This window comes from Oncorhynchus tshawytscha, linkage group LG24 (assembly GCF_018296145.1).
Source record: "Oncorhynchus tshawytscha isolate Ot180627B linkage group LG24, Otsh_v2.0, whole genome shotgun sequence".
Classification (NCBI taxonomy): Eukaryota; Metazoa; Chordata; class Actinopteri; order Salmoniformes; family Salmonidae; genus Oncorhynchus; species Oncorhynchus tshawytscha.
The window spans coordinates 22,229,629-22,241,882 of record NC_056452.1 but is presented as its reverse complement, the minus strand read 5'-3'; the positions used below and the strand labels follow the sequence as shown (position 1 = coordinate 22,241,882).

At 43.6% G+C, this 12,254-nt stretch overlaps 1 protein-coding gene across 12 annotated transcripts in view; it reads right to left on the bottom strand.

Annotated features, from left to right (window-relative positions):
* LOC112223409 (calcium/calmodulin-dependent protein kinase type II subunit gamma) overlaps window positions 1–9,870 on the bottom strand; it is a 44,381-nt gene extending 34,511 nt beyond the window's left edge. For 5 of the 12 annotated variants that reach the window (XM_042305536.1, XM_042305542.1, XM_042305538.1 and 2 more), the window contains exons 1-2: window positions 9,502–9,869; window positions 7,107–7,201 (exon numbers count right to left, since the gene is read on the bottom strand). In XM_042305536.1, the coding sequence (XP_042161470.1) occupies window positions 7,107–7,201; window positions 9,502–9,566 (160 nt within the window). In that variant the 5' untranslated portion in view covers window positions 9,567–9,869. Of the gene's footprint in view, window positions 1–7,106; window positions 7,202–9,501 lie in introns of all 12 variants that reach the window. The other 7 variants (XM_042305541.1, XM_042305544.1, XM_042305545.1 and 4 more) reach the window with 2 other exon arrangements.
* Between the last annotated feature and the right edge of the window lie 2,384 nt (window positions 9,871–12,254).

Below are 12,254 nucleotides of genomic sequence, written 5' to 3'. Positions count from 1 at the left end.
TAAATCGCCTCGCTCTTCATCCTCCTCCTCCTCCCTGAACACTCTCCTCCTCTCCCTCTCTCGACACAGATCACTGCAAGGCTGTCGGAGCCCCTCCCATCTTGGCCCACACACACACACTTTAATGCTGTACTGTGCAACTCTTAATAATTGACTGTTACCACAAAAAGCTTCTAGATATTGGTGAAACTTCCTTCTTCAGAATACCAAATACCAGCCCAGTGATACCCATTATCACAACACACACACCACAAAGGGGCTAACAGGGGGGTGTGTGAGATCCTGTGGGGTCTTGGCCCCTGCTGAGATACATTTAGTCTAACTGGATTAGCCTCTGACCAATCTCCTAGCTACTGACGGTGGGAGGGAGAGAGGGAACAGGCATAGAGCATAGAGCCAAGACTGCTCGAAGAAGAACAGAAGAGAAGAAAAGAGGGAGGGAGAGAATGGTGTTGACTGCAGAGGAGGGCAGCTCTGAGCTGAGATGCAGCACACAGTCCCCAGACACACCGTGTGGCAGAGGCCTGCATGCTGAGAACAGTCACGGCCCTGTAGACCTACCACAGCCCACAGTGGAGCTTGGCTTTCTGGGTAAACAGTTACCACATCACCAACTACCACCCCCTCCACACACACACACAGAAGTAAATCTGGAGTATGCATCAAATCATTATTATTCTAAATAACTTCCAGAAGAAAAAAAGACAAGTTGGTACTGGTCTACAGCACCAGAATATTTAACAAAATGTTCAAATACAAGATAACATTTGTCGTCACACTACTTATGGTCAACTCAAGACATCCCATCAGCTGCACCCCTGGATAGCCCTACCCAGGCCAGTGACGTTCAAGCCCTGCCCTACCCAGGCCAGTGACGTTCAAGCCCTGCCCTACCCAGGCCAGTGACGTTCAAGCCCTGCCCTACCCAGGCCAGTGACGTTCAAGCCCTGCCCTATTAAATACTACCAACATAGATTTCATATTGCAACGAATAACGTGTTAAATCTACCGTTTACGCGCAGTTTCTGAATACAGACACGAGGTGCTGTCTATTCAGTACCACTGCACAGTGGGAGCTTGGTCTTATCATTAGGCTACATCGGATGAGCAGAGGCACTGTTCATTCCCCCAGACCTCCAGCCGGCTGCTTCAGTTTAAAGTCGGCCTTGTTATGACTGCACAGCAATGCAGGACATGTTTTACTTGTACAGTATTCCAGGTTGAAAAAGGCTTCTGAAGTTAGTCATTTCCACTTCGACATTTCAACCCCTACAAAAATGGCCATTATATAATCCACATTTATTTTCCTGATGTAGCAAACTGGCTCAATTTAAGATCATGTATACAGTTGAAGTCGGGAAGTTTACATACACTTAAGATGGAGTCATTAAAACTCGTTTTTTAACCAATCCACAAATTTCTTGTTAACAAACTTTTGGCAAGTCGTTTAGGACATCTACTTTGTGCAAGATAAGTAATTATTTCAACAAATTGTTGACAGACAGATTATCTCACTGTATGACAATTCCAGTGGGTCAGAAGTTTACATACATTAAATTTACTGTGCCTTTAAACAGCTTGGAAAATTCCAGAAAATTATATCATGGCTTTAGAAGCTTCTGATATGCTGATTGACATCATTTGAGTCAATTGGAGGTGTACCTGTGGATGTATTTCAAGGCCTACCTTGTGCCTCTTTGCTTGACATCATGGGAAAATCAAAAGAAATCAGCCAAGAACTCAGAAAAACAATTGTAGACCTCCACATGTCTGGTTCATCCTTGTGAGCAATTTCCAAACGCCTGAAGGTAACACGTTCATCTGTACAAACAATAGTACGCAAGTATAAACACCATGGGACCACGCAGCCGTCATACCACTCAGGAAGGAGACCCACTGGGAATATGATGAAAGGAATAAAAGCTGAAATAAATCACTCTCTACTATTATTCTGAGATTTCACATTCTTAAAATAAAGTGGTGATCCTAACTGACCTAAAACTGAATTTTTACTAGGATTAAATGTCAGGAATTGGAAAAAACTGAGTTTAAATGTATTTGGCCAAGGTGTATGTAAACTTCCGACTTCAAATGTATGTTATATATCCATTTCTGACCCACTGGAATTGTGATACAGTGAATTATAAAGTTAAATAATCTGTCTGTAAACAATTGTTTGAAAAATTACTTGTGTCATGCACAAAGTAGATGTCCTAACAGACTCGCCAAAACTATAGTTTGTTAACAAATAATTTGGGGAGTGGTTGAAAAACTAGTTTTAATGACTCCAACCTTAGTGTATTTAAACTTCCGACTTCAACTGTATGCATGTATGTATATTATATATATATTTTTGTCAATCAGTATATGATTTGTGAACAATATTCCTTTCATGCATTAGACTAATCAAAATAGAATTCTGTTGTGCTGATTGGCTTATTCCCATATATATTTTTTCAATTCGTTAGTTAATATGAACAATTCGTTACAACCTCTGACAATATTACATATACATCTTTGTTTATTATCATAATGTATGAATTTACTGATTTAATATTAATTGTTAATTCCTTAGAATAAATTGAGACAATTTTACTTTAATCACTGCTCTTTATTACGGGCGACAATTCTAGTACTCATCACTGCATTCTCTACCAGAAAGTTGGTTGGCCCTCTGTGATGTCATCACTGCATTCTCTACCGAAAAGTTGGTTGGCCCTCTGTGATGTCATCACTGCATTCTCTACCAGAAAGTTGGCCCTCTGTGATGTCATCACTGCATTCTCTACCGAAAAGTTGGTTGGCCCTCTGTGATGTCATCACTGCATTCTCTACCGAAAAGTTGGTTGGCCCTCTGTGATGTCATCACTGCATTCTCTACCAGAAAGTTGGCCCTCTGTGATGTCATCACTGCATTCTCTACCAGAAAGTTGGTTGGCCCTCTGTGATGTCACGTAGGTTGATACATTGCTATGTTTAATATATAAAGCCCTTTTACAAAACGTCCCACTGTACCAAACATCATTACTAAACTTTAGACATACGAGTTACCACACCCGGTCTCAAGGATGGTTAACTCTGGAAATTCCTTTGGTCTCAGTTAGGGAAAAATCAGCTTTTAGTTCTTGCACCATGTTTGTAGAACGATCTTCAAAATGTTCTTAAAAATGTGATGCTGTTGCCTCTTGTGAAATTCAAAAAGCTGATCGAGGACCTGATGAAATAGATACCTAGTCCGTAATACAGCTGAACGCATTCAACTTAAATATGTCTTCTGCATTTAAGTTATATCGACAAAAAAACACGTTTAAACCCTTTTTAAAGAACCGTTGCTGATATGGTTCAAACGTAATAAATAAAACACAAAGTGCGCATGTGCAACTGGTATTCAAACATGTTGCCAGTAATGTTAGGCTAATGTCTACAGCGCCAATTTTTATTTTATTATCAGCACTATTCAGAACCAGCACACTGAGCACAGGTTAAATATCCAAACATATTACTAACTAGTTGGGACTCACGGCCCCAAACACATGTTCAGTAGGCTATTCAGAACCAGCACACTGAGCACAGGTTAAATATCCAAACATATTACTAACTAGTTGGGACTCACGGCCCCAAACACATGTTCAGTAGGCTATTCAGAACCAGCACACTGAGCACAGGTTAAATATCCAAACATATTACTAACTAGTTGGGACTCACGGCCCCAAACACATGTTCAGTAGGCTATTCAGAACCAGCACACTGAGCACAGGTTAAATATCCAAACATATTACTAACTAGTTGGGACTCACGGCCCCAAACACATGTTCAGTAGGCTATTCAGAACCAGCACACTGAGCACAGGTTAAATATCCAAACATATTACTAACTAGTTGGGACTCACGGCCCCAAACACATGTTCAGTAGGCTATTCAGAACCAGCACAATCAGATCAAATGTAGGCTATTGACTATTTGGAGAGGCCTCAACCTAAGCAGTAGGCTCAAAAATCCACTTACCTTTTGAAGTAACTCCTCTGCCTGCCACTCCAGTCCAAATTTCACCCACAGAACTTAGGCAACAATAACAGGACTCCTCAAGTTAAGACAAGTTTAACTATATGGTCATAACATAACACTCCAAATGAATAGGAGTTGAGAAGCACTCGGAAGCAAAGCAGTTTAACCACCGGCTTCGCCCAATCCTGGTTTGTCCATATAATCAGTGTTGAAAAATAAATAAAAGACTGCAACTACTGCAGCTTGTTATCTCACGCATCCCATTCAGTCCCGGCAGATTCTTCAGTCTTCACGCAGAATCTGCCCACGGGAGATAACCTGGGGTGGGGGGGGGTCCGTGCCTACAGGGTGGCAACCTGTCTCATCACAGGAAGACCAGCGCCCCCCCCAGCGCCTCGTAAGGGGGGGCTGAGAAAGTCCAATGAGAAACCAGTACATTGGGGCTCTCAATCTTTTCACAGAGTTCAGTGTATACTCCCTTGGAGTACAGGGTGAGGTACACAGTGCTGAATCTTGTTTTCACCCATGTCTCAGTCTTTGGCCTTGTCTAGACTTGACAGTTCATGCAGATGTATTAAATCAGATCATAGAGGTCAGATCATGGAATTCCGAACATGCGTATACACCTAAGTACATTTAAAATGTCTTTACCGTGTCCACAGTGTGTCTGGAATCCTGGTGGAATAGACTAAATATGATAACACAATTGATGGTAGTAGCTAACTACTGTAGCTAACTATCCAGCTAACCTCTGTAGCTAGCTAGCTAACAAGCAACGATGAAGAGATTGCAAACATGTTAGCATAACTCTAGCCAAACAAACAAAACCAGTTTTCTAAATATTAGCTAGCATTTATAAGGCCAGCAAACACGTTCCTCACACACTAGGAACGTATTTCCTCCAACGTTATAATGAAAAGGTGCCTCTCGGTCCCAAAACACACATTTTCCAGAGACTTGTGGGAGGAGTGCTGATGACGTCGCCCACTGTATGCGCTTTCGGTATCCTGATTGCATCCAGACTGAGGAGAAATCCGCACACAATGCATCCCTGACCACCTTCTGAAGTGGTCAGACAGATCTGAACACAACCACACCAAAGAGACACTTTAATGTGTCTAGACCTGTCTTTATAATGCGATCTTCGTATTCTGACAGCAGAAGTCACATGTATGTGTCAAGTGTAGACACAACCTTTGACAACTGGGCTGCAAGGTCGATTGCTTTACAAATCTTACCAATGACTTGGCTGCAAGCAAAGCTTTTGCCACCCCTGGAACCGCATCTTCCAGCTCAGCAGTGTCAAGTGCGTATTTTAGCACGGTGTTGTGCAAGTGAACCTGGAAGTCAAGCCGTCGGTAGGGTGCAGCGATCATATTCGATCCCTGGTCCTTCACCCAGACAACTTTTCAGCACAGCTGGATGGAAACAAAGCACAGCTGTCTTGGCATCTTCTGGGCGGAACGTTGCTGTAGCTAGCACTCGGCTTTTCAGCTAAAACTCGAGGGTAATGTCAGGCAGGTTATTGCCATATTGTTTACCTTGCGGTAATCGTCAGTCCACATATCTGTGATCATCCCCAAGTCATTTATATCAGCTATTGCATTGTTGATATCGCTGACCACTTCAATCCTCTTTATGAGTGCCGTTTTGTGGCATCTCCGTGATGTGCTTGTGGGGTCTGGGAGCACAGTGTCAGAGATGCAGCCATGACTAGCCACACATTTATTAGCTCTTTAGATATATCAACAAACACCGTGCCTTGAACTGTGTGGAAGGACATAATATCTTTGCAACAGAAAGCAACACACTTGTGATTTCTGATTTGACTTTGGGCGGTAAATGTTTTGGGGCGAGAGAGAAACGATGTCATGCTCGGTTGCTGACTGGTACCTGCTCCTGTTGTGAGGCGGCCGCTGCATCCTCGTGTCAATGTGGCGCTGGAAAGAGGTGCTGGTTCGCTTGCTGCCGTACTTCAAAATCGCAAGGCAGGCTCGACACTTCAAATGTCCAGTGGGCATCTTAGTTTCAACGGTCACAACTAGATTTCCACATGCCAGCCTTTTCCACTTCATTTGGGATTTTTACAAGCTCTACTTTGGAGTTTTGTGTTTCACTTCCTCCGTATCCATTGCGAGTGCAACTAGCTAGCTAGCAAGCATCATCAACCACCACCACACACACTATTTTTTTTTTTTGTCATTTTTGAGCCCAGCCCATACCCTCGTTATTAATGAAAGAAAAGGCCCTACCCGATGTATAATGTTGAGGACCGGCGTGCTTGGAAAGCAGAGCTCTACACATCTGACGTAGGGGCTGGGTGATGTATCGCTAATACTGGTATAGATTTTTTACCATCTATAACAATATTTTGATACAAATCAAATGTTATTTGTCACATGCTTCTTAAACAACAGATGTAGACTAACAGTGAAATACTTACAGGCTCTTCCCAACAATGCTAAATAATGTTCTTCCTGTGATGAGACAGGTTGCCACCCTGTAGGCACGGACCCCCCCCCCCCCACCAGGTTATCTCCCGTGGGCAGATTCTGCGTGAAGACTGAAGAATCTGCCGGGACTGAATGGGATGCGTGAGATAACAAGCTGCAGTAGTTGCAGTCTTTTATTTATTTTTTGACACTGATTATATGGACAAACCAGGATTGGGCGAAGCCGGTGGTTAAACTGCTTTGCTTCCGAGTGCTTCTCAACTCCTATTCATTTGGAGTGTTATGTTATGACCATATAGTTAAACTTGTCTTAACTTGAGGAGTCCTGTTATTGTTGCCTAAGTGCTTCAAAATGGACTACTTTAGTGTCAGTTTTGTCCTAGTTTAGGTGAGTATAACACCATCACAACGGATCACAAAATTAATTTGTTGTCATTCAAGGATTATGCACAAAACAGATTGACAACTTTCATTATTCAGAAACACAAAATACAGTCAAATAATGTTTGATATTTTGGCCATATCACCAAAGCCCTAATTTGACATGTGACACACAGGTCTGTACAACAGATCATAGCAGTGCTTCCCCTATATGCATTTAGCAGTGGCGCACCGCTTTCCCTCTCTGTGTGTGTGTGTGTTACTGTACCTCTGGCGGAGAGTTTCTTGGTGTTGATGATTTTGGCGGCGAACTCCTGACCTGATGACTTCTTCACACATCTTCGCACCACTGAAAACGCTCCCCTGGAAACAAGGAAAGCAACGGTCAGTTCTGGGTTGTGGGATTTTTTTGTTGCAACAAACACGCAGGGCAACACACACTGGCGCACACACACACGTTGGCCACACCGTCAACACTGATGCATAGCATGGAGTCATACACCTGAAACGATGACAGTCTGACGTAATTAAGGACACCCAGATTACAGAGCTCCTCTTCTCAAATACAAGTCCACAGGACCGCTGGTTATCTTCCTTCCCCTCGTAAATCAATGAACCACTAAGCAGACCTTGTAGAGAAAACCAGTCGTACCCGGAGACCAGGATTAGATTTGCTGTAGTATAGCCTTTAGGCTAGCTACCACTGTATGTACAATGCAGCTGGGATAACCAACCCTCTCCTACGGCTATTGGCGGAGCATGCTTTTGGACCAGCCCTGCTCGATCACACAGCGAATCAAAGCCTTCGATTTAACAGGTGTGTTAGAGCAGAGCTGAAACTAGGCTAAACCCTGCAGGCGTGAGCCAGTAGCCCTCCAGGAGGGGTGGCCACACCTAAACTAGAGGACAGAGAGTTAAACTCCTCTCCTAGCTCACTGGCACTAGCCCACTGCTACAGTAACTGCGTAGATCTGTTGGTATAGCATGATGATTGCAACACCAGGAATGTGGGTTTGATTCCTGCTGGGGCCACCCATAAGAAAATGTTTAAACGCAGCACTGTAAGTGTCTCCTAAATGGCATGTTATATAAACAGTCTACAAAACATTAGGGACACCTTTCATAATATTGACTTGCACCCAAAACAGCCTCAATTGTTCGGGCCATGGACTCTACAAAGTGTCAAAAGCATTCCACAGGGATGTTGGCCCATGTTGACTCCAATGCTCCCCAGTTGTGTCAAGTTGACTGGATTTCCTTTGGGTAGTGGGCCATTCTTGATACACACAGGAAACTGTTGAGCATGGAAAAACCCAGCAGCGTTGCAGTTCTTGACACTCAAACCAGTGTGCCTGGCAACTACCACCATACCCCGTTCAAAGGCACTTAAATATTTTGTCTTGCCCATTCACCCTCAATGGCACACATACACAATCCATGTCTCAATTGTCTCAAGGCTTAAAAATCCTTCTTTAACATGTCTCCTCCCATTCATCTACACCGATTGAAGTGGATTTAACAGGCGACATCAATAAGGGATCATAGCTTTCACTTGGTCAGCCTGTCATGAGAGCAGGTGTTCCTAATGTTTTGTGAACTCAGTGTATATTAATAAAATAGTATTTGCCTTTCCCTGTAACTGCTGAGTTACTGGTTCAAGAACCAATGATTGTTCCCCCTATATCACTACACCCTTGTTGATGATCATGACAAGAGTAGACTACAGGTCAGAGAAACATCTCTGTTGTACATAAATTACTACCTGAAATGTCCACAACGTTGTGCCCTAAAGAACGCACCCAGGTGTGTGCACTTTGATCAACCAATCAGTGGATCAATAAAATGCCAGAGATAAGAGAAGCCCTAGACACATCGACTATACCCAGGGTCTGGGGCTAACGGAATAATAACACAAGACATCCATCTACAGAGTCCAGAGAGGATCGTGCCTCCGACAGATGCCCGTAATAATACAACGACCCGGTTCTCTCAGGAGGGGAAAAAAACAAACCATCGAAATTCCGAGAAACAGCATCACCCCTGCACTTTTAAGCCACAGCGGCATAGTCTGTGCTGAGAGGCTTATAACGCTACATATGGCATTTATGAACGGCTGCTGCGTGAAAGCGGGTGGCGTTTTACATAATGTGCAAACATAATTCTGCTTTGGGAAGGAGGCGGTGTGGGCTATAACTATCGTCTACGTCCGACACAACTGCAGTAGAGACAAATCGCCTAATATTGTACGAGCAGACAGTTAAACTAGCCTGCATGCTAACATTCAGCGCTGTCAAGCAGGCTGCCAACGTGCCATGCCAGCAAATGTCAGAGTGCTTTCGCTCAAACGCTTCCTGCCTGACTAATTCAGCAGACGGAAAGACAAGGCGTTGACACACTAGTAGACATTGCTAGCTGTGCTAATCGCATTTTACAGACAGGGTGCAGGAAATAAATACGCTGTAAAACTCTGTCCCTAGAACCTACGACACGCAATATAGCTGCATTTAGTCAACAACCAGATGAAGACAATATGTTCAGGCTATCCCAGATAGCTGGCTGGCTAAAGAAGGAGCGAGTCGCGTACGGGGTGGGGGAGAAGAAGGAAAGGCAGACGGAAAGGCAGAGCAGTAGCAAAAGGCTAGCTAATGACGACAGTCGCTTACTTCCCGAGCTCCTCGTAGAGTTGGTATTCGTCTGTAAAGCGGGTGGAGGTAACGATAGTAGCCATGGCTGAGAAGTGGGCTCCAAGCCTCGGTCAGGTTCACGGCAGGCTGGGTCGCTCTCTGGGTCTAGGGGAGGATTGTTAACCTCCGATACGAGCTACGGCACTGACAGGCTGGGACAGAGAGACTGGAGGGGTTGGCGGAGGCGGAGAGAGACCGGGGAAGAGCAGAGAGAACCACGCGAGACTTGAGCAGGATTTTTGAGCAGTCATGTCATCAGCGCGGGGTAGCAGTATTATTCGGTGTGAATCAGCGATCCGCGAGCTGTAGCGGAAAACAACTTGGTCTGACCGAGTAAAGTTGATATGTGACAACAACGTGGCCTAAAGGAACACTGCCCATTGACCACCGTCAAAACGTCGAAGTTCATGGATGTTGAAATTTGGTCCGTCCACTCTGGCCTTGATTTCAACATCCACAGATGTACTTTGTTTTGTCCAGACCAAATCTGAACCATTCATAGATGTCTATGTTTCACAAGTTAAGACAGTACAGTATAGCAGAGTTCAGCACAGTAATGTAGAGTATTAGTGTATTGCAGTATTGCAGTATTGCAGTATTGCAGTATTGCAGTATAATATAATATAATATACTGTACTGTATTATACTATACTCTGCTGAACTAAACTGTAATCTACTGTAAAACGCGGTCCAAATTTATGAGACATTGACGTCGGAACAGACCAAATTTGGTCTTGTTTGAGGGTGGAGCTAATTATAATAATACCCAGCATGCGTTGCAAATGTTCCTATTTACATTTGGGGTTTATAGCAGACACGCCTTTACAGAGCAACTTACAGTCAGTATACTACCAAGGTAGATAAACAACCACATATCACAATCATAGCAATAACAACTATCCTGTAACCGTTACTGTGAATTCTATTGTAGTTGGAAGTTTTCTGTTGCTTTTTCTCTAGGTCTGGAAACTTTAATTATGGTCACTGTCTGTTCCAAAGGGTTTGAAAAAGCTAACATACAAGGTATTACGAAGGTATTCATATACTTTCACTTTTCCACATTTTGTTACGTTACAGCCTCATTCTAAAATGCATACAATTCTTTTTTCCCCTCATTAATCTACACATTATACCCCATAATGACGAAGCGAAAACAGGTTTTTAGAAGCTTTTGCAAATGTATAAAAAAAGTTATAACATAAGTATTTAGACCCTTTGCTATGAGCCTTGAAATGGAGCTCAGGTGCATTCTGTTTCCATTGATCATCCTTGAAATGTTTCTACAACTTAATTGGAGTCCACCTGTGGTAAATTCAATTCATTGGACATCATTTGGAAAGGCACACACCTGTCTATAAGGTCCCACAGTTGACAGTGCAAAAACCAAGCCATGAGGAATAAGGAATTGTGCATAGAGCTCCGAGACAGGATTGTGTGGAGGCACAGATCTGGGAAGGGTACCAAAAATGTCTGCAGCATTGAAGGTCCCCAAGAGCAATGGCCTTCATCATTCTTAAATGGAAGACGTTTAGAACCACAGACTCTTCATAGAGGTGGTCTCCCGGCATAAACTGAGCAATCGGGGGAGAAGGGCCTTGGTAAGGGAGGTGACCAAGAACCCAATGGTCACTCTGACAGAGATCCAAAGTTCCTCTGTGGAGATGAGAGAACCTTCCAGAAGGACAACCATCTCTGCAGCACTCCACCAATGGTAGAGTGGCCAGACGGAAGCCTCTCCTCAGTAAAAGGCATATGACAGCCCGCTTGGAGTTTTCCAAAAGCCACCTAAATGACTCTCAGACCAGGAGAAACAAGGTTCTCTGGTCTGATGAAACCAAGATTGAAGTCTTTGGCCTGAATGCCAAGAGTCATGTCTGGAGGAAACCAGTCACCACTCATCATCTGGCCAATACCATTCCTACGGTGAAGCATGGTGGTGGCAGCATCATGCTGTGGGGATGTTGTTCGGGGACTGGGAGACTAGTCAGGATCGAGGGAAAGATGAAGCGTGCAAAGTACAGAGAGATCCTTGATGAAAACCTGCTCCAGAGTACTCAGGACCTCAGACTGGGGCGAAGGTTCACCTTCCAACAGGACAACGACCCTAAACACACAGCCAAGACAACGCAGGAGTGGCTTCGGGGCCAAGTCTCTGAATGTCCCTGAGTGGCTCTGCCAGACTTCAACCTGATCGAACAGCTCTAGAGAGACCTGAAAATAGCTGTGCAGTGATGTTCCCCATCCAACCTGACAGAGCTTGAGGAGATCTGCAGAGAAGAATGGGAGAAACTCCCCCAAATACAGGTGTGCCAAGCTTGTAGGGTCATACTCAAGGCTGTAATCTCTGACCAAGGTAGATCAACAAAGTACTGAGTATAAGGCCTGAATAGTTATGTAAATGTGATATCAGTTTATTTTTAATACATTTTCAAAAATGTCAACTGTTTTTGCTTTGTCATTATGGGGTATTGTGTGTAGATTGAAGAGGGGAAAAAAACAATTACATCTATTTTAGAATAAGGCTGTAACAAAATGTGGAAAAGGTTAATGGGTCTGAACACTTTCCGAAGGCACTGTAAGTGAATGTGACAGGAGGAATAATACATATTCCATACTGCAATCTTCATTTTTCTTTATTTTCCTATTTCAATAAAAAATGTTTTATTTGATCATGCGTTCTTCATTGACATGAAGCTATAAGTGAATACGGATTGAAATGTGGCTGTAGAAAT